The 23,334-nt window shown below is 42.5% G+C and overlaps 1 protein-coding gene across 1 annotated transcript in view; it reads right to left on the bottom strand.

Annotated features, from left to right (window-relative positions):
- Positions 1 to 23,334, bottom strand: part of dnah9 (dynein, axonemal, heavy chain 9) — a gene marked incomplete at its 3' end in the record, with an annotated part of 755,285 nt that overhangs the window by 258,084 nt on the left and 473,867 nt on the right. The window contains exons 45-47 of the mRNA XM_079578063.1: positions 18,739 to 18,904; positions 17,256 to 17,358; positions 12,205 to 12,444 (exon numbers count right to left, since the gene is read on the bottom strand). Coding sequence (XP_079434189.1) covers positions 12,205 to 12,444; positions 17,256 to 17,358; positions 18,739 to 18,904 — 509 coding nt within the window. The remainder of the gene's footprint in view (positions 1 to 12,204; positions 12,445 to 17,255; positions 17,359 to 18,738; positions 18,905 to 23,334) is intronic.

The raw sequence follows: 23,334 nt of genomic DNA, 5'->3' as shown, positions 1-23,334 counted from the left end.
CATCCATCCATCCTCCATCCATCCATCCATCCATCCATCCATCCATCCATCCATCCATCCATCCATCCATCCTCGATCCATCCATCCATCCATCCATCCATCCATCCATCCATCCTCGATCCATCCATCCATCCATCCATCCATCCATCCATCCATCCATCCATCCATCCTCGATCCATCCATCCATCCATCCATCCATCCATCCATTTTCTTATTTCCATTCTTCATGTTTCATGTTGCACGATTGAACCGCAAAAACATCCTAGTTGTGAACCTGTTCATAACAATGGCAATAAAACAATTCTGATCCTGATTCTTCCGCTTCATCTGGGCCGGGTCGTGGAGGCAGCAGCCTGAGCAGAGATGCACAGACTTCCCGATCCACGCAGACCTCCTCCCTATACACCTCCCGAGTGAGGCGAACAGGAGGCATCCAAACAAAACAGATGCCCGAGCCACCTCAGCTGGTTCCTTTCAACGTGAAGGAGCAGCGACTCTACCACGAGCTCCTCCCGGGTCACTGAGCTCCTCACCCGATCTCGAAGGAACCGGTAAGTCAGCTCCCTCTTCACCACAACAGCCCGATACAGCGACACTGCACTGATCCGTTATCGATCTCACGCTCCATCTGCTCCAGGAAGGTTCCAATATTATAAGCAAAGTCTGCAACATAAACTATATAGAATCGTATCCGACGATCCAAGGTGTAAACTCTTTTGACCGAGCTCTCCTGAGGCCGAGGAGGCTGTGGGAGGGTTCCTTTAAAGGCTTTGACTTTCTCATGCAAAAAAGATATCGGCCTTTAGCGGATAGCCGATATATTAAAATACCCATATACAGCGGAAAAGTGCAAAGGAGAGATTAAAGACCATAAACATTAAATTTAATAGGCTTTAACTATGATTTTCACCTACTTTTGCAAAGATATTCCATATTTTTTTTAATACAGGCCACACAGTTTATAGGACTCTCCTGCTGTGTCTGTGGAGTTTTAATCTAGCTAAAAGCAGACGTTGGTTTCTGAAATGTTCACAATGATTCGGTGAAAGTGGATGGACTCCTAACTTTAAGGGTGAAAAGTCTGAGCACGGTGACACAGCGGTCAGCACTCGCTAGCCAGAAGGTCCTGGGTTCAATTCCCACCTGGACGGGACCTTTCTGTGGAGTTTGCATGTTCTCCCTGTGTCTGCGTAGGTTTCCTCCGGGTACTCCTGTTTCCCCTACCACTAAATGGCAAACCTCAACCTATATAGTGCTTTTCTACCTTTATCAGGCCCAAGCGCTTTACCCAGTCACCCATTCACACTCTCATTCATATGCCAATGTACTCAGGCTCTGGAGGCACCACTAAAAACATGCACAATAGGCCAGGGTGAATGAGAGTGTGTTTGAGAGTGCGGGTTACTGATAATAAACAAGGTTCAAAGGTTAGTGCAGCATAATATTACTGGACGTTTGAGCAGAAGAGAGCACACTGAGCCTGCTGTGGTCCTGTGTTACATGTGTCTTAATGAAAATTACGTTCTGATTTGGTCTCCACTGGTTCCTTGTGTTGTGTTTTGACTAAAGGGCCTAGCTCACCGGCATGGAGACTAGTTGGAGACTCGAGTTGGTGAGATGTCTCCGAAAGGTGAGTCTCCAGGTAGTCTTGGTGAAAACAGGTTTGATTTCAGCTGAGTTTCTTTTCATGTCAGGTCTTGGAGACGTTGCAGGGACGTCACAGAAACATCTCACAGATTGAGGACAACAAAGAGTGTTTGCACTCCGCAACATTACCACAGCTGCTTACGGCCGTGTAGACCTCTCGGAGACCATGCGGAGATGCTGTTGAACTCCAAACCTGTTCGTTTTCATCCAGACTACCCGGCCTTATCTCCAGGGGATGTGTCAGAGACATTTCTGTGACCAACGGCAACTCGAGGCTCCAACTAGTCTCCAGGCTGGTGAGGCCCTTTGTGTGCACACAATAGGGTGCATAAAACGCCCCAATGTCAACCAATTATCATGTCCCCAGTTTTAAAACAGTCCTTTGGTCACAAAAAGAATGTCTACCAATATTTGTCTAATTCCAGCATTGTTTAGGGGGTCCACTAACCTGGCTAACACCAGGCTGCTGTGTGCGCTCGAATTATTTCGAACTGCACAACAGCCTGGGGACCATGGCCAAATCTCCGGTGGATTTGGGAACCAATCACAGAGCGAGGAGGGACGGCAAGACGATGACGCGCTATTCGATATATGGAAGCTTGTAGTTTATTTACGGATAATTAAAAAAAATGTTTATTTACGGATCCAACATGACAGCAGCAGACACGATGGTATTTTTTGATCAAGCTTTAGACCTTGTTCTAAAAAATTTAGCTCAAAAGTTTACAGCGGGTACGTCATACGTCATCTCATACGATGATATGATTGGCTGTGGCCTCGTGCAGACGCATGAGACTTTTTTTTTTTTTTTTTCGTATCGCCCAATAAACGACTATGGACGCTCGTAAACCACACCTCTCCTACGAGAAAATGAATTGGTGGTCCCCAGACTAAATATCACTTGTGATTTTAGTCTGGTGTTAGCCAGGCTAGGGGTCCACCTCAATAAGCAAGATTTGCATTATGAAGCGTATGCAATATTCATTTAGCTGAATGTTTTGTGCTGTTGATCTCTTTACTTATTTAATATTGTACAATGGTATTGAATTTGATCAAATAACTATTCTTTGCTTGTTTATTCAAGTTGTTTGTGAAGTCTGCAATCTTTGAAAGTGAGTTTTTACAAAATATTTTGTATTAAACGTTCACAAACTGTTATGACAGGGCTGTTAGATGTTGCACATTTTGACTGTTAACACCTTGAGTGCTGTGCTGCTTTTGGGATTTAGCTGTTGAGCGCCAACAATCCAGACCTTTTTTTGATCTTGGAAGCTAAGCAGGGTCAGGCCTGGTTAGTACTTGATTGGAGACTGCCTGAGAATACCAGGTGCTATAAGCTTTTACCTCCTGTCCAGGCCGGGGCTAAGACCTCCAGTCCTAACAGCTCCAAGCCGGGTCTGATACCTCGGGCCCGGTCCTAACAGCCTCAGGAAGGGGCTAAGACCTCCAGTCTGCTCCCGACAGCTCCAGGCTGGGTCTAAGAACTCCAACTCACTCCCATCAGCTCCGGGCCGGGTCTGAGACCTTCAGCCCGGACCTAGCAGCCTCTCAGGACGGGGCTGAGACCTCCACCCCTGTCCCAAGACCTCCAGCCAGTCCCCAACACCCACCACAATATGGGGCGTATGATGCACCCTAGCACACAATCAATCCGAGTTGCGGAGACATTGTGGAGGCTGCCAGTCGCGGCAGCGCTCCTCCCGTCAGCTAGACCCTCAATAAAAAAAAACAAAGCCACTGAGCTAGACTTGGCTTCCTCCTGGGATGTGTAGCTCCAGGCCCATCCTCCGTCTCTTCCGCTTTATCCCCGAAGAAAGAAGCAGAATTACAACTTGATACAGTATCTCCCGACTGTTTGCGCTGCTAAACGAGTGTGCTAAAGTTAATCTGAGCCAGAAGCTTTCCAAAGACCAAACCAAGAGTAAATATGCACGGTGCGCGCTTTGTGAGAGCTAATCCTCCCGCTCTAATAGATCTGTCCTACTCCATTTCACTGCCTAATGGTGTCAATCACGGCCCCTGCGCTTATTGTTTAAAGTGCCTGAGCAAAACAAAACACCATATGGCGCCTCTATACGGCAGGCAGGCGGAGGAGACGGGAGAAGTTTGTTTTGCCTCTCATCCCGGCTCGGCTCCGTCGCTGATCTTTGCTTTGCGTCGTTCGCTCAGAAGGAGAGGGATTAGGCACTTCTCGCTGTATCTGTCTGTCTGTCTGTCTTCCCACGCTAACAAGTTCACCCAGCTGACGATAGCAGATCCTCGCTCCCTGTCTCTGGCTCCAGCTCATTTAGGCTGACGGAGGGGAGACAGGCCCCCGGATATGCCCGCTGGTCACGGAGAACGCGGCGCTTTGACAACAACTCCCACTGTTTGTCTTGTCTTATTAGCGGAACTCGCCGAGTGTGCTTCACTTACGGCGCGTCTAATTTAACATCCGCCGGGTGAGATAATCGCCGGGTGCCTGGAGAAAGTTGACAGAAGACTTGGGGAAGGCGCAAACAGACCGAGGAGAAGAAAGCATCCCCAACTTTGTGTTTGTGTTCCCTTTCATGAAGCTGTAACCTTGAGTTTGCCCGCTCCCAGTTGTTTCTTTTCCGGCTCATTAGAATTGATCATAATCAGACACTTTCCCTTCGGCGAACTTCGCGAAAACAACCTCAGAGAGCCCCAATTACTTTGAACAAAGGCAAACATCTGAGGTGTCAAAGCGGCGAGCGCTGAGCGACGTCCGTTTAGTCCTGATCTGTACAGTTAGCCCGGGTTTCGGCGCCGCTCTCTCCGCTCCTCTGAAGCTGCATGAGAGCGGGCGCCTCACCTCTCTCAGCTGTCTGGGGGAGTTAGAGCCACGAGGCGCGGAGGTTAAAGCGCAGAAAACTTCAAACGAGGCCCTTCCACGGCGCTCTTTAGATTCAGGGCGCAGACGGCGGAAGAACAGAGAAGCGCTCCCGGTGCTTCGTAAGCGTGGCCTATACTTTACTTAAAGGAACGGCTGGAGGCAGGAGGGCGATCGGAATAAGTGCAGTGTTTACGCTTTTGATGTCTATAGACTGTTAAAGCCACTCTTCGGAACATTGCAGGTTACGGGCTGCAACTAAACGGTCAAAGCATAACAAAGACGCCAGCGCTATCAAACACGCTCCTCATGCTCAGTTAGACTCCAACAATGCCAGATATCTGCAGTGGGTTCAGCCAATCGAGCCTGTAATGTGACCATTGGTTTGGTCAGCTGTACTCAAAGCAAAGCAGCATCTCCCCCTGGCCTGTCTGCTGAGGGATCCTTCGGCCCTGGGTCTCTATAGCCTGTCCGTCCATGGGAGTGGATCTCTCCTTCTGTGGTTCTCCCCAAGGTTTCTCTTTTCTCCTGCCGGGTTTTTGAGTTTTTCCTTGCCGTGCTGGAGAGTCTAAGGACAGGGGACAGGCTCGTCGCTACCTCCTATTGGACATTATATTTGCCTGGATTCACCTGAACTTTTAATTGTCATATTTATTGCTCTGTTTTATTGCCTTAATGTTTGGTGCAGCCCTGCGAGGCGACTTCTGTTGTGATATTGGGCTATACAAAACCATTAAACTTGAAAATTGAAACCTAAAGACTAGCTGGTGCTGTCCCGCTGCCAGCAAATGTATTTACTTCACATGCCAGGCGAAGACCTGCGCGGTCAGGTTTGTTATAGACTCGAGTTACTTTTTCTTGAATGTTCAGCCCTGTCCTTGAAGAGCACCGGTCTCCGATTGACAATGTCCCCAGACCACTGATGCGCTCAACTGCATTTGTTTTTTTTATAAATGTATTTATTGATTTATTTTATTGAGCTGAGTAGCATAAAAACAGGTTTACAGAAGGAAAAAAGACGGGACATTTGCGCTCAACCCCTCCTGGAACCGCCACCTTAATGTGGTGGAGGGGTTTGAGCGCCCGAATGATCCTGGAGCTCTGTTGTCGGGGGCTTCGTGCCCCTGGTAGGGGCTAGGTGACGGGTCAAACAAAGAGCGGTTCAGAAGCCCCTTATGAGAGACCAACAGGCCCGGTTAGAATTGTGAGGCCATCCTTCCCGTGGATCCACCACCTGCAGGAGGAGCCATAAGGGGCTGGTGCAGCTCCAACAGCCGCCCCCACGACCCAGAAACGGAAAAGTGGAAGAAAGTGGATGGATGGATTTGCACTCAAAAGGAATAGGAGGAAGTTTGGAGAACTTAGCCCTCACTGTCCACATATGGGTAAAACGACATGTATTCAATGAAATGTTCTTGTATCAGTTTGGAAGTACCTCCACATCTGCTGCTCTGCTCCTGATGTTGCCCTAGCAGCACGGAAGTTAGAGTCAAATGCTTTGGGGAAATTTTCCCTATGGGGGAAACCATTCTACCGTAACCTTTACAGTCCGTGTACTGTGCCTTTGTTCTTGGTTGGCCCTCTGTCGGCTGTTGCTTAGAAACTGTAAGACATTCTTCAAGTCAAGAGTCATAACCTCTCTTTTTGCCTTAGAAAAGGGGTTCTTCATTCTTCAGTTGCAGTGATATTCTCATTTGCCTTCACTGGTGCATCTAAGAATTCTTATTGTTGGTAAAAGAGCAGTTACAGAAGATCGCAGGTTCATCTGTAACATACAAACAGCCTTTGGAGTAGCACAAAGTTCTAAATCGAGACCAACCCGAGCTGGATTCTGACTGAGAGAGTCACATGACCGTCCACTGGTATTTAATCCATACATCGATGCGTCATGTCTTTGATCCGCTACTTCAACAGGCCCTCACCCCCACACAACACTGACACATCACTTCTAAATAAAAAAGCTTGATTGACATATTGGATAAATTACAAATGACATTATTTACACTTATGTTGCACTCAATGTTACTTCATCTTTGTGCTTGTTTTTGTTCATGTTGCGTCGTCTTTGAGCGCCTTCAGTGGGCAAAGGGGAATTACGTCAGCAGCAGCGAGAAAAACAAAACATGATGTGGCTGAATTTTAGGCTGAATCATTTCGGTTCATCTCAGTGGAAGGAGTTTATTTTTTCACTGTTGATTGAATCTGTAAACCACAAGCCGGTGTGTTATTTTCATTCAAACTATCCCGACTGGACTCATGCTCCAAACGGAGGAGGACGCTCCACAAAACAAAGAGTCTAACCCATGAAGGGAGCTGTTCAGGACCACACAGACAGCTCAGGACGGCTGCACACCCAGTTTACTTTCTTCTAGTAATGTTCGTTTTGGTTTTGCAGCTCCTGGTCTGTCCCAGCACACTGAATGGAAAGATAAATAAGAATGCCGCTTTTGGGCAGAGCAGTCATTCGGTTAAAATCACACAAAATAGCACTGGCTCCAACTGCAAATGTAATGAACTGGAGAGAAGATTTAATCAGAAAAGATTTGCAGTTTTTATCATAGAACTGCTTTTTTTTTTTTACACTTTTTGAATACAGCAATCAGCAACTGTTCAAATGAGATCCATAGCAAAGGCATTATGTTCACTTACTTGTAATAATTATTGATTTATCTACTAGAAAATTGAATGTCACGGAGTGGGATTATCACATGTCTACTGTTTTGTATTAAGTTACATTCCAGATGAATGCATGTTCTCCTCTAGGTACTCCAGTTTCCCCTACCACTAATGAACATGTACAATAGGTGGATTCTTCAGCCACGTGATGCTGACCATCAGCCTTGGCCCTACATCTGGAGATGGGTCCCCGGGCGCTGCACTGCGGTCGCCCAGTGGCGTGGAAGGATGGGTCAAAAGCAGAGGACAATAAAGTACACCACACATCAATCATACGTATTCAGTGACAGAAACCAAAGTCAACATAACTTTTTTTTTCTTCTATCATTTCTAGGTCTAACAACATCCTCTATCATTTCTGTATCTGCACTTTTCATATGCATACTTCTTTGCAGATGCCTAGTATTCCCTCATGGTTATATCCAGCTGTCCATACTGAGCTTCATTCACATCATGCTCTGACCCCACCTCATTCTACTGGGAATTAAAGTCTGTTCAAAAGAAGTGCAGTAATAACTTTCCTCCTAAAGCTGTTGTTTGTAAGAATGAATTCTCCCCAGGGGTAAAAACATCACTGAACACTGATAAAACACATTTGTATGTGTGGAACAAACATATCTTTGCGAAGTCTCCCAAAAAGTAGCAGACTGCTGCAGAAAAGTAACTTTGGTGACTTTCCAATCTCTGCATCGCCGCTGTTTCTGCTGCTCTGCGGCTGCAGCTGCTGTGCCTGAAACTTATCAAGTCTGTCTCTGACAAACAACCGTTGTCACATCATTGGATGGCATCGAAAAAGCCGGAGATCACAACGGATAACTGTCTGCAGAACACAAACTCTGCAAAACCTCTAAATATAACACACACAGAGACATTTGTGGACAAAATGAGAATATTAGTCCAGGTAATGGCTGGAGGATTATACGCTTTTCTCTTTAAATACTATGCTATTAAAGTGTGTATGTTTAATGCTGGGTATACATGTGTAGTTGTGGTGCAGTCCCACTGTACAGAGCAGAGCTACTGTCTATAGGAGCTTGAAGCTGTCTCATAAACTCCTGGATAGAAAAGATAAAAATGAAGTTCTGCAGCGAGTAGCTCAAAGTATTAATTATACAAGAGATTGTTAAATGAGAGAGGCTGCCCTCCGCCGCGGAGCGGAGCCGTGGAGGATTCTGACAGAAATATGGCCGCCAGCCTCTCCCCTGACAACTCCTCTGTTCATTTAAATACATGAAATCATCACAGCCATGGAAGCGCAAATCCAGCCTATTTTCTGTTACACCCATTCAGAGCCGCTCTTAAATCAATAATCATTTAGATGAGAAATTAGTGACAGTAGCCTGGTTTTTCCACATGGGCAGCCGAGCCAGAGACACTTCCACAGAAACATGGAGCTGGGCTTTATCACTGTGGCTTAACCCGAGGTCACTGTGCTTTTATGAAACTCCCACAGCATAAATATTCACCTGCTCTCATGGATTATAATTACAGAGAACTTATCAGGTCAAAAGAAAGCTCTGGCTCAATTCAAATCCTGCTAATTACTCGCTCCATCGCAACAATTCCCTGCATTAGCCACAAACAAAACCAAAAGTTTGGACTTCCAAACACCTCATATATTCTTCAATTACTTCCACAACTACATCGGTAAATATAGAATATGTTCTACTCTATCATAGCTCTATCATAACTCTATCATAACTCTAGCATAACTCTATCATAGCTCTATCATAACTCTATCATAACTCTATCATAGCTCTATCATAACTCTATCATAGCTCTATCATAACTCTATCATAACTCTATCATAACTCTATCATAGCTCTATCATAACTCTATCATAGCTCTATCATAACTCTGTCATAACTCTATCATAACTCTATCATAGCTCTATCATAACTATTATAGCTCTATCATAACTCTATCATAACTCTATCACAACTCTATCATAGCTCTATCATAGCTCTATCATAACTCTGTCATAACTCTATCATAACTCTATCATAGCTCTATCATAACTATCATAACTCTATCATAACTCTATCATAGCTCTATCATAGCTCTATCATAGCTCTATCATAGCTCTATCATAACTCTATCATAACTCTATCATAACTCTATCATAACTCTATCATAGCTCTATCATAACTCTATCATAGCTCTATCATAACTCTGTCATAACTCTATCATAACTCTATCATAGCTCTATCATAACTATCATAACTCTATCATAACTCTATCATAGCTCTATCATAGCTCTATCATAGCTCTACCATAGCTCTATCATAACTCTATCATAACTCTATCATAACTCTATCATAACTCTATCATAGCTCTATCATAACTCTATCATAGCTCTATCATAACTCTATCATAACTCTATCATAGCTCTATCATAACTCTATCATAACTCTATCATAGCTCTATCATAGCTCTATCATAACTCTATCATAACTCTATCATAACTCTATCATAACTCTATCATAGCTCTATCATAACTCTATCATAACTCTATCATAGCTCTATCATAACTCTATCATAACTCTATCATAACTCTATCATAGCTCTATCATAGCTCTATCATAGCTCTATCATAACTCTATCATAACTCTATCATAACTCTATCATAGCTCTATCATAGCTCTATCATAACTCTATCATAACTCTATCATAGCTCTATCATAACTCTATCATAACTCTATCATAACTCTATCATAACTCTATCATAACTCTATCATAGCTCTATCAAAACTCTATCATAACTCTATCATAACTCTATCATAGCTCTATCATAACTCTATCATAACTCTATCATAACTCTATCATAACTCTATCATAACTCTATCATAGCTCTATCATAGCTCTATCATAGCTCTATCATAGCTCTATCATAGCTCTATCATAGCTCTATCATAACTCTATCATAACTCTATCATAGCTCTATCATAACTCTATCATAACTCTATCATAACTCTATCATAACTCTATCATAACTCTATCATAACTCTATCATAGCTCTATCATAACTCTATCATAGCTCTATCATAACTCTATCATAACTCTATCATAACTCTATCACAACTCTATCATAACTCTATCATAGCTCTATCATAACTCTATCATAACTATTATAGCTCTATCATAACTCTATCATAACTCTATCATAGCTCTATCATAGCTCTATCATAGCTCTATCATAACTCTATCATAACTCTATCATAGCTCTATCATAACTCTATCATAACTCTATCATAGCTCTATCATAACTCTATCATAACTCTATCATAACTCTATCATAGCTCTATCATAACTCTATCATAACTCTATCATAACTCTATCATAGCTCTATCATAACTCTATCATAGCTCTATCATAGCTCTATCATAACTCTATCACAACTCTATCATAACTCTATCATAACTCTATCATAACTCTATCATAGCTCTATCATAGCTCTATCATAGCTCTATCATAGCTCTATCATAGCTCTATCATAACTCTATCATAACTCTATCATAGCTCTATCATAACTCTATCATAACTCTAACACAGCTCTATCATAACTCTATCATAACTCTATCATAACTCTATCATAGCTCTATCATAACTCTATCATAACTCTATCATAGCTCTATCATAACTCTATCATAACTCTATCATAACTCTATCATAACTCTATCATAGCTCTATCAAAACTCTATCATAACTCTATCATAACTCTATCATAGCTCTATCATAACTCTATCATAACTCTATCATAACTCTATCATAACTCTATCATAACTCTATCATAGCTCTATCATAGCTCTATCATAGCTCTATCATAGCTCTATCATAACTCTATCACAACTCTATCATAACTCTATCATAACTCTATCATAGCTCTATCATAACTCTATCATAACTCTATCATAACTCTATCATAACTCTATCATAGCTCTATCATAACTCTATCATAACTCTATCATAACTCTATCATAACTCTATCATAACTCTATCATAGCTCTATCATAACTCTATCATAGCTCTATCATAACTCTATCATAACTCTATCACAACTCTATCATAACTCTATCATAGCTCTATCATAACTCTATCATAACTATTATAGCTCTATCATAACTCTATCATAACTCTATCATAACTCTATCATAGCTCTATCATAGCTCTATCATAACTCTATCATAGCTCTATCATAACTCTATCATAACTCTATCATAACTCTATCACAACTCTATCATAACTCTATCATAACTCTATCATAACTCTATCATAGCTCTATCATAGCTCTATCATAGCTCTATCATATCTCTATCATAACTCTATCATAGCTCTATCATAACTCTATCATAACTCTATCATAGCTCTATCATAACTCTATCATAACTCTATCATAGCTCTATCATAACTCTATCATAACTCTATCATAGCTCTATCATAGCTCTATCATAACTCTATCATAGCTCTATCATAACTCTATCATAACTCTATCATAGCTCTATCATAGCTCTATCATAACTCTATCATAGCTCTATCATAACTCTATCATAACTCTATCATAGCTCTATCATAGCTCTATCATAACTCTATCATAACTCTATCATAACTCTATCATAACTCTATCATAGCTCTATCATAACTCTATCATAGCTCTATCATAGCTCTATCATAACTCTATCACAACTCTATCATAACTCTATCATAACTCTATCATAGCTCTATCATAACTCTATCACAGCTCTATCATAACTCTATCATGACTCTATCATAACTCTATTATAACTCTATCATAGCTCTTAGGAGCCTTCCTTGCACATTCCAAGGCTTCAATTTAAATTTCTCGATATTTGGGACAGATTCCAGGACAGATTGAAGAGCTTCCATTACTTTTGTGTCCGGCGCCATTGCCAAACTACAACCAGCAAATGCGGCGCAAATGCTTCACGTCACCTCCAACCCCCCGGGGAAATGATAAGTGAGCGGAGTTTACAGATGGCTCAGGCCAGGCTAGGACAAAGGAAATACAGAAGGAAACTCAGCAGTGGCACCTGGAAGATGTTGGACAGGTCCCGCAGGTTGAAGATGTAGTGAAACTTGAGTGCGGTGGGGAGGAAGGTCGAGGAGACCCGGTGGTGGAGCTCCAGGGCTAACTGCACCACAGTGGGACAGCTCTTGGCCAGGACGCTGCTGAAACCTTCCCCCCTCAGGTGCTGGGACAGGATGGACGTGTAGATGGAGCTCAAGGCCTCGGCTCCGGGGAAGGACAGGGCGAACACGGAGAAGTGCCGCTGGAGGGAGAAGACAGACTTTACTGATCCACACAAGCACAAATAGTCATCTTAGAAACACAAGACTGAGATGATCATTCTTAGGTTATAGAGCGGCCATTCAAAAGATAGAATTATTTGTTTTGAATTATTGCCTGGTGTGGCAATGGTCCTCCTTATCATCCTTTTGTCTCTATATAGTTTAAAGCCACACTGTGGACACTCCAGGTTATACGTTTTTCTCGGAGGTATAAACATTCAATAGCCGACTATTTCATTAAAGTGACTGTCTGGAAGTTTAAATTTTATAGAATGTGCAAAATCGTTCATCTGGTCTTGCATTTTGATGCAAAGTAGGGGAGAATGGGGTTATCTGTCACACGGGGATTTCCTGTTAATGAGCGATGAACTCTAGAAAAAACTGTCCCCCCTAAGTAATAATATAAATATTAGGGCCGGGAAAATGATCGCGCTGTTTATTTGTGTCTTTCACATGGACCAAACAGAGCGAGTGAGCCCCTCCCCTCAGCGTTGCCATAGAGACCTGTTACCACCAAATGCAGAGCTATGTGACCACATAATGTTAAAAGAGCTTGAAGTTACAGTAGATCAATCATTAGTGCAAAATGTGAATTATTTTTATGCTAATGATATTTTCTATTCTTAATAGAACATATTGATGCTTTCTACAGTCTAATTGGATGTAATGTTTTTGTTTAATATAAAGCACCTGTAGGCTTCGTATGTTGTTCTCACTTTTGAGCTCAAGTGTCCAGCTTTGTGTGATGGAACTGGTGACCCTCAGTGAGGATCAGCACTGCAAGGGAAGACTCGTAGTCCCGTAGACACGTAGACTCGTAGACTCGTAGACTCGTAGACTCGTAGACTCGTAGACGGAGGATTGAGCTTCAGAGAGATATTTTTGCCTTTTTCATTGCCAAAGTAAATTATAGTCATGCGACTTTAGGCATGTCATAACTGATGAATTAGCTATTTTTTTTTATTGATTCCCGGCCCTATAACACACACACACACACACACACGCACATAGTATATATATATATATATATACTAAGTCAAGTATCCTCCCGTGTTGACCAATGAGATAAGCTTTTCCTATGAACCATGCCTGTCAGGTCCAATAAGGACGGAGGGGGAGGATCTTGCTTGAACTTCCAAACTTCCCTCCATCTCTCCTCACTTTGCAAACTTTAAAGCAGATGGTTCGGAATTTCACAAGAGCCTTTTACGCACAACTTCACACATTTCACTTTGCAAAATTAATGTTCAATTATTCTATTCAGAACTCCTATTTAAACGGCAAATCAACCTTTTTGTTCTGCTTTTTAATGAAACACTTTTAAATTCCTGTGGGTCAAGAACAATGTGACCTGTTTGCTAGAATGAGAGCTAATCCACTGATCGTATCCCAACAGCAACATCCAATAGGATCTGAGTTTGGTTTTGCATTTTAAGATGAGTTTGGAAACATAATGTTAGAAGCATAATCTTAATATGATACAAAAGTATGAATACAGATTGTATATTACAGAACATCTCTCAGGATTAGCAGCCTTAGGCAACACATTCATTTCCAGTGTGGAGCATTTGTCAAAGCAAACAACAAGTTAGGGATTTTAAGATTTTTCTAATAACATGTAAATAATCTTTAGACAAAAACAAACAGATGAGAAAGCAGAGAATGCAAATGTCTCCATTGTCAGTGTGACACGGTGGAGTCGACTAGGGTGTAAAGTTTAAGGAATAGGGAAAACAATGACATTTAGTGATATCAATTTGAAACTTCTGTTGTAGATTATTGACATAAATAGGAGAAGAAAATGTATTTGTTTCCTTTTTATGTTTTTCTAGAAAAATAATATTGTACAATAATTTGTGCTGTCCAAAACAGTGTGTTATTAACGCGTTAACACGTATCAATTTTAATTAATCGTATGATTAATTTGTCTCTATGGACTTGGAGCTTTAGTGGAGCAGCCTCAGTGAGAAGTTGTGGCCTTAATTTAGCTCCTCCTTTCTTCTTGCTGCTGCATTATTTTCCTCACATGTGCTGTCAGGCCACTGCTGTTGTCCCAATGGCCGCTGGCTGCTCAGCTTCAGGACCGTGACACTAGGGGCCGCCATTGGTCCGCTACTGCTGTAGTATGTCCATAAAGCCGCTCGTCTCCCATTAGAAACCATTGCACTTTAGACATGTTAAAAACAACTTTAAAGCCTGGTGCCTCATTTTTTGTAACTTTCTACATCTAGATATTCCTCCTGTGATAGTTCTGGGTTAGGCACAATCAAAGGGACCAGGCTGGTTTTCGTAGGGAACATGTTTGAACTCTTGCATAATTAATGAGGGCCTGACTTTGATCGATTAGAGCTAATGGCACGGGCGCGGCTATGACCGAACTCCAGGCCCCGGGAGGGACAGTGAACATCCTGCTCTCTTGCCCTTTTTAGGAACATGCTCCGTCAGAGCTGGGGAGGAGGAGTCTGTAAATCCGCCATGATTTCCCCCATGAACGTGGTTATCATGGCAAACGGGGAGGAGTGAGGAGGAGTCGTCTATTATTTTTTACAGCCTATGGTTGTGCCACATTTGGAGCAGAAGAGTTATAGGCTATATCTACAAACATGCTACAAACATGCTAATGATACGTCTACCCCATAAAACCAGACATTCAACAAAACACAGCCTACTAATGGATAAGATGGATAATGTTTAGCTTTTGAATAAACTATTGACAAGGGAAAATATCTGTAATATATTTTGTGTTCAAGTCTCAATAAATGAGGCTAGGAATTAGATATGAACGAGTCTGTAGGAGCGACTAAAGAGCAAAACCCTCATTTGGAGAAAAGCGGCCCTGAAGTTTTTAACATGTGCTCATGAGTGAGAACCTTTCTCCTGTTCATACCGGTGGCTCTCAGAAAGGAAATGACCATAGTTGGATTATAGCATCATCCTCGCCTTAAGAACCAACTTTTCACCTAAAGGCCAGGAATTCAGGACCCCCTGCACCTCATGTCCCACACCATGGCCGTTGTGACCCCTCCACAATGGCAAAGATAGAAGCGACACGTTTTCAACGCAACCAACTCAACCACTACAGAGAATTCCTGGACGAACAATCCCCTTCATCTTGTCAGCATGCAGAAGGTTAGACTGAAGGACATCTAATTGATATTTCACAGCTCTGCTCAGGACACAAATGAGTGTGTGTCGCGGCCCTAAAGGCGAGCTGTCAGGAGCCAAAGCTGGTGGTTTGTTTCCTTCAGCCCCAATCCAATTAACGGCATGTGATTACAACACCACTGTTCAGCTAATCATTATATAGTAAGGAGAGAAAAATCAATACATCTGATCTATTTGATTTGATGGATATGTCGTCCAAAAAGTAGCAATCAAACAAACAGAAATAATCCTGTTCTGATTCCGTTGAAGTATTGAGATTGAAATGACACTTTCAAATCAAGATTCAGTTTCTCGTGTCCTTGAGCCGGGCCACACACTGTCGCTGATGACCCACAGCCTCTCCTCTTCCTCCTCGTCGCCCTTGAACATTGTGCTGAAGCCTCAGGCACTTTCATTCAGCATTTACCTCCTCCACACAGGACACCAAACACTTTTATTTATCCCACTGAGAGTAAAACACTGGTCCATTTATGATACAAGTGCTAAAACCACCCATACGATACGATTCCATCTCCATCCACACGTCTGTAACAACCACCAACACATGCTCAATACAGGCCATTATCACCATCATCCCCATGTGGTGTTCAGCATGACCAGCTCAGAGATCTGACTTATATTCACAATTAGTGATGTCTTCAAAGGAAAGGTCTGCTGTGTATTTATAACTTCAAAAATGAAGTGCATTTTATATTGAATGAAGCTTTGGTTCATTTCTCACTCTATGATGCTTCCTGATAAAAGCCTGGTGGGAGTGGCCCCCTCTGCACACCCTGCTTTCTGTTTGGTTCTGCCAACAGTTTAATGATTTTTTGGACTCTTTCTGGACGACTTCATGCTATCAATGGAAAATAATGGCTAGAATGTAACCAGTGCCAGCGCTTGAGGGGCCCCGCAGTCCGGCCACAGTGATTGAATGACACAGTATTCATACTCATGACCACTGGCATGAGTATGACCACTGGCGTTTTAGGGGGGCCTGGCTGTGCTTACAGTTGCTCCTCCCTCTGCCTTTGTGCCCAGGTGCAAACTGGTGGCACTTTGGGCGGGCCCCGTAAAAGGCTGGTGAGACGCTATCATGCTCCTATTACTTAAAGCTTCCATCGGGCACTGATCTCACCCGCAGCTGGCCGCTTCTCCATCACTCATCTCGCACATTCTAGTTAACTCACCCCTTGTGTTAACCACACTTTGTTCACTCATGTTTCATTTATATTAATTGTACATTTTCCTTTTGCGCACTTTTTACCCGGTCTTCGTCTCCCATCCTTTGTTATGACCAGTTGTAACACACTGCTTTATTAATGCAGTTCACAAAAAATGTCCTCATATTCAATGAGAACAATTTAAAAAAAAAAAGTGACCAGAGAACAGGGGAGACTTCACGCACAGGCTTGATTTGTAAATGATTTGTAAACATAAGGCCTCTCCCAGTATATTCCTATGGCTCCAAACGGAGTGAAGTTAAAAGTGACCAAGCTCTTCCACATACACAACATAATCAGAGTGTAAAAGAGCTCATACTGTAATATTATCTATGTCCTGCTTCATCATCACTATGTCAATGGTAAATGGTTACTGTAAACTGTAAATTGCTATGGCAACAGCCATCGTTTGTCATGAATACCTGGAGTCGAGGGTTGATGGTGAAGCTGCCGGCCGTGGGGTTCATGCAGGACACATACTGCACGTTGTGGATCTCCTTCAACACCAGCTTACTCCGATCATACCTGCACACACACACACACACACACACACACACACACACACACACACACACGAAAACACCAAGAAACAAATAAGATACTCAGTCCAGTAATTTCCATTATATAACACAGAAAAGCCGTGTGGCAGTGCCCAAAGGCAAACGATGAAAAAGCTCCCCCTCCTCTACGTGATCCGGGTGCCTGAGCTGACTCTGAAACTGCCTCTCCATTTCATACCTGCTGCTCACGGCGGACATATCTATAATGGGCCGAGCGTGTCTAAGCCGGTCAGCGTGTGTCTGACGCTCTGGAACCGTGTTCAGAATGGCTTCACTGCGGAGCGCAGACGGGCTACAAAACCCTTTTAAGAGAAATCAGGCGCCACACTTCTGACTCCTGACACTCGTGAAAGTTGTAGAGAGAGAATACTAAAGGCCGGTATTTATGTGAATGATGGGACTTTTTTATCAGCTGTAGGTATGCTATCACCTCAGAAGCGCTTTTTACTCGTAGTGCATGCGCTAATGCTTCTCAATGGTCCGTCATTAAGAGAGAGCAGTGGTTTCAGCAACTACAGCGGCCAATTTAAGAGAGATGCTTGATCTGAGATGACATCGCAGCGTGGCAGCGTTTTAAGCTGTAAGGAATTTTTCCACTATAGCATCAAACTGAGTATCCCATCCCTCAGACAAAACTCTTATACGGACAGCGCTTTAGGACAAAATGATTTCATGTTGAATGCATTATGCTGAATTTTGGTATGTTTGGACCAATGGCCGCTGGCTGCCCTGCTTTTTGACCACAAACGTGGGGGCCGCCATTGCTCCGCCGTTGCTGTAGTACCTCCATATCGCCGCTAGGCCCCCATTGAAAAGCATTGGACTTTAGACACGTTAAAAACTACTTTAAAGCCTGGTTTCAATTGTTTCAACACTAGACTAGGCTAGATATTCCTCCTGAGATAACGCTGGGTTAATCACAATATATGAAACCAGGCTGGTTTTTACGTAAGATGAATTTTTGAAATCTCGTACTTAATGAGGGTCGGACTGTTAGCATTGGAGCAGCGCGAGCTACACGTCACGCAAGGGCGGAGTCTACGGTGAAAATCCCGCCCGTATGCCCTTTTTAGGAACATGCTTCGTCAGAGCTGGGGAGGGGGAGCCTGTAAATCCGCCATCAATTCCCCCACGGCCGTGGTCATTATGGTAAACGGGGAGGAGTGAGAATAAGACGTCCATTTTTTCTACAGTCTATGGTTTGGACAAGCCCTAAAATAATTGGAACAAGCAGGGCTTTTCCTAGTTCAAGGCAGTCACATTTTTTACAGTCTCTTTTTACAGTCTTCAAGTAAAAACCAAAAACTCCCCGCAGTTTGAAGACATTTCAGATTGTTTGGTTTACCAGTGGCTGTAGTCCAGGTGCTGGCGGAGCAGAGTGTGAGGCTGCACAGTTCCATACGTGTCCACCTCAGGCATGTTCAGGTCGTCTATGAAGTACACCAGCATCCTGCTGCCGGGAGGGGCGAAGTTCCGTCCCGCCTTCTTCTCCAAGGGCTTCTCCAACACTGCTGAATGGATTCAAAGGAACAGAGAGTGCTTTAAGCCCATGGTTTACCCCCACCAAGCATGGAGTGAATGAATACTATCTACAAGAAAGGTAGCTTCACTGGCCCTCATTTCTCAGCATTGTGCACAGAGTGGTGTATGTTGGATGTATATTGGATGTACTTTGATTATACGCTGGAGGGCACGTGGCATTTATGAACCTGTGCTTACCGCTCAGGTATCACCCGACAAAAAGAACCTTTCTCTGACCAGGAAATGAATTCAAGCTTTTAACAAATAAGTTATTTATTGTACATTAGGGAAATTATAGAATCTTAAACAGACCTACATGTGCACATATTAAAGGGATATTTCAGGATTTTTGACATAGGGCCTCATTTCCTAGTTATCCAGTGTGTTGCTGATTTCTGGAGATATTTTTTTTGTAATTTATGCAGTTCTTCTGTTTGGAGAGTTACGTGGCGCTAGGCTAGTGCAAGGCTAGCGCATTTCTATGGTATCAGCTAGCCTGCATTAAAAACAGTCTGACCCGCTCCACAGAGCACCTGAGGCAAATCACTTATAACACCAGTGAGTGATTTGCTAGAAAATAGTCCCTCAAAATGCGATCATTCATGTGATGCAAGGTCAGTTATATTCCAAAAATTATTCTATGGGCACAGACATTTATATGGTTAGTCTGGTGTTATAAGTGATTTGCCTCAGGTGCTCTGTGGTCAGACTGTTTTTAATGCAGGCTAGCTGATACCATAGAAATGCACTAGCCTTGCACAAGCCTAGCGCCGTGAACCTCTTAAAAAAATATCTACAGAAATCGGCAACACTCTGGATAACTAGGAAATGAGGCCCTATGTCAAAAATCCTGAAATATCCCTTTAACCTTTCAAGATTACATTTGCTGAATAAAAACAGACATATTTGATAATTCTGCAAATATAAAGCTAGTAAAATTTGACCATAGCCTTTAGAAAAATGCTTGAAACATGGGGGGAAAAAAAGCATGGATAAAACCCTGCAGTCAGGCCAGAGTCTGGACCTAGATCTGAGCCGGGGGGGGGGGCGAAGCATCTCTCAGCCTGAGCGGAGCTTTCCTCTGGGAGGGAACAGGTGTGCGCAGTGCTGCCAGCTGACCAAAATCTAACCAACCCGTCCGGACTTGCTTTGCGGAAGGAGAGACACGCACACATGGAGCAGGGCCTTGCTCAGACCCAGGTGAGACCCAGTCCACTGCAGTTGTTTCTGTCGGTGAAGTTTGCCTTACTGAAGCAAAGTATGGCCATGAATAAAAGCCCAGTTTTACATTAAAAGCACCAATGAGTATTACATTCATGTGACAATGCATTTCATGTTCAAATGAGTGTATAAATGTGCAGCACCTCCTGACCTGGCGTGGGATTTGAGTGCACCGTCCGCCCACGTCCAGGTTGATAATGATGCTAATGATTTTATTCATTCATTGTGAACAGCATGTGCCTCTGTGTGAGTTAGCATTAGCTTAGCATTGGCAAATTGGTCCAAATTTGTCATTCCAGTTTCATTCTGAGAAAAAAGAAAAAAATCCATTAAAAAAAAATGGATTTAGCTCATTTTAAATGAAATCAAGAAAAATCTATTTTCTGTCAGTGTTTAAACTGTCTCTTTGAACCGCTCCCCTTTGCACTGCGGCTGGAGCGCTCTCTATTGGTGGTTCGTATAACTACATTTTATAACATCCCAGGTATTTTTTGACACATTATTTTATATTATACTACAAATATCAAGGTTTTTTTTGTCAAAATGTGTTTGCCCATGGACTGAAGCACGTGGCACATGACGATTCTGTCTCACCTATAGTTATTGTAACATGCACTATTGTACCGTCTCCATTGTAATACTTCTGATAGAGTGAGTGAAAACAAATTGATTTGACCTATATGGTGGGAAAAGTATGTGAACCCTTTGGAATTTCTTCTGTGAATATTCACATGTTATGGCCAATAATAAATGACAGCATGTAATGGTTTGGGTGGTATTAGTTCAAGCAGACACTGTTTACTCATTTGTGTGATTTTAATAAAGAGCAGACCACATTTTATGACTAATTTAGGCAGAAATGTAAGACATTGCAAAGGGTTCACATAGTTGTGGATTTTCTTCCCACTGTAATAGTTTGATTTTGAAGTGGCTGCAAATGGACATAACCAAAAGACCTTTGCTCTGCCCGAGCCGTCACATAAACAGGGAGGGGTCTGGCTGGTACTTGGATGGGAGACCGTTTGGGAAACACCAGGAAGCCTGTGTGACTGTAGTGAGTGACTGGTTGGTGGTGGTCAGAGGGGCCAAGGCAGCTGTGGCTACAACTGAGGCTTACCACCACCTAGTATGGAGTGAATGAATAATGATGACTGTGTAGCGCTTTGAGAAACTTGGTAAAGCACATTATTATTATTAACCTGTTGTAAATGACATGACCAAAAGAGGACTTAGTATCTGTATTGTGTTGCACAGTAGACAGAGCTCATTCATGCACACAGTCACTATTCAGAGAATAGAGTCAAGGTCAATGTTTCTATCACAGTATAATCGATATTTTGCTGCAGTTTTGCCGGTATTTCCTATTTCAGTACCTCTGCTTAAAGATCATTCTAAGTATAACAATGTTTTAGTCTGTAAAGATGTCAAACACAAAGGCATAACTTTGTCACTGTCACTGTTAAAGGTCCTATATCCTGCAAAATCGACTTCTTAGAGCTTTTAGCCATGTTGTGATGCTATTTCCTTATCAAAAACACCCCCAGAGTGGTTTGTGGTTTCATTCACGCAGCTCTCAGTAATCCTCCTGAATCCTGCTCTCTGAGCAGCTGCTCCGCCCTCTCCTGGTGAACGACTGAGTGTTCAGTTGTGTCGTAACAGCGGAACGGAAGTGCTCGACGTCTGTAATGTCATGTTTTACAGCCTGATTTTAATTTGTAAAATAGCTTTTTCATTATTTCTGTCGTAAGAGAGAAACAAAGAGAAAAAAAAAAATAATAATAAAAATAAAAAAAAGGATGTGCCCGAGGTGCTTCCAGGTCAGCTGTGGCCAAAACAAACACCCCTGAGTGTCTGAACAGATCAGTCATGTTTGCGCTGCAGCTGAAGATGGAGCTCGTTGTAACCTATTCTGGACACACCTGTTCTTTATTCTTACCTAACGATAATGTCACAGAGAAAAAGAAGCGCGTTTGGCTACGAGGACGGGAGTTTATTAAACCTTTTTCAAGGAGAGGCCACTCGTCTAGCTGTTTTTTTTCTCCGGGATTCAGCGACTATCAGCAAAAATATTGTTTTTCTGTGACTGTCTCTGATGGATGTTTGGTGAACCTTCGCCAGAACCAAAGTGGATTAACTTTTATAACCAACGCGAGTCCCATAATGTAAACAGCGATGGACCAGAGCGGTGAGTCAATCCAAACGCGGGTTAGCTTGTGTGTTAGCATATTAGCATGTGTGTTAGCCATTTATGAAGCTGTGTTGCAGATGTCAACTCCTTATAACTGCATCGTGAAGTAACTTCACTTATTGCTGTTTATTTATATTACGGTAAAGTTGTATGTGCGGAGAGAGGGGGCGGAGTTAACTGAATCGAAGCGTTGTGTCTTCCGGGTTCGAAAAATACCTCCAGAAAACACTTATATTTCTCACAAAAATGAGTGCTCCATAGTGGTCGAGGTACAATATAAATGCCTATACTTAACTTTGGAATGGCTAAAATAGCAGGATACAGATCCTTTAACAAACCTATGTGCCATTTTTCCGACAAGTATCGCAATTTCAATTTGTGATTTACAAATGTTCTAAAAAATAATTCTTACTTTCACAGTTCACATTTTAACACTCCAGAAGCTTGAACAGAAGAGAGAAAGGGCTGCCCCTCTTAGTCATTTGGTTCAGTAATTAGTCAGTGTGGTCTTAGTCTTATCGGTCGACTAAATGCACACACTTTGCACCAATGATGGTCTCAGTTTACCCTCCGTAACACCAGCTCTATGGGGCTACTATTTCATTATGGAAACAGATGCATGCGAGTTTTACAGACAGTGGAGTGACAGTGGAGTTTTTCCTCTGAAATGCTTTTGTTGAATAAAACATGGAGGAGAGAGTATGGAGGAACACTCTGCTGTGCATAAGCAGCAGCTCTGCAGCCCCACGTCGTGGTGAGGTTAAATCTGTCGCCTTCTGTAAGCTCCACTTCTATAGACCTGTTTAATCAGCAAAAAACATGCACATACAATGAGATGTCTGTACACCAGTCTGACAGGCATGTCCACTGTCCCAAACTGTGGTGCACCTGCCCTCAGGGGTAAGCGTTGAAACTTTGGAGTGAAAAGATATTTTAATCTGATAGAAGAACTTGTTAAAACCTTTACAGGAGAAACGCACTTCTACAGGCGGAGGTTCTTCTAATTCAAAT

Source organism: Gobius niger (assembly GCF_951799975.1).
Source record: "Gobius niger genome assembly, chromosome: 19".
In the NCBI taxonomy this organism is placed as follows: Eukaryota; Metazoa; Chordata; class Actinopteri; order Gobiiformes; family Gobiidae; genus Gobius; species Gobius niger.
This window is presented reverse-complemented; position numbering and strand designations above follow the sequence as displayed.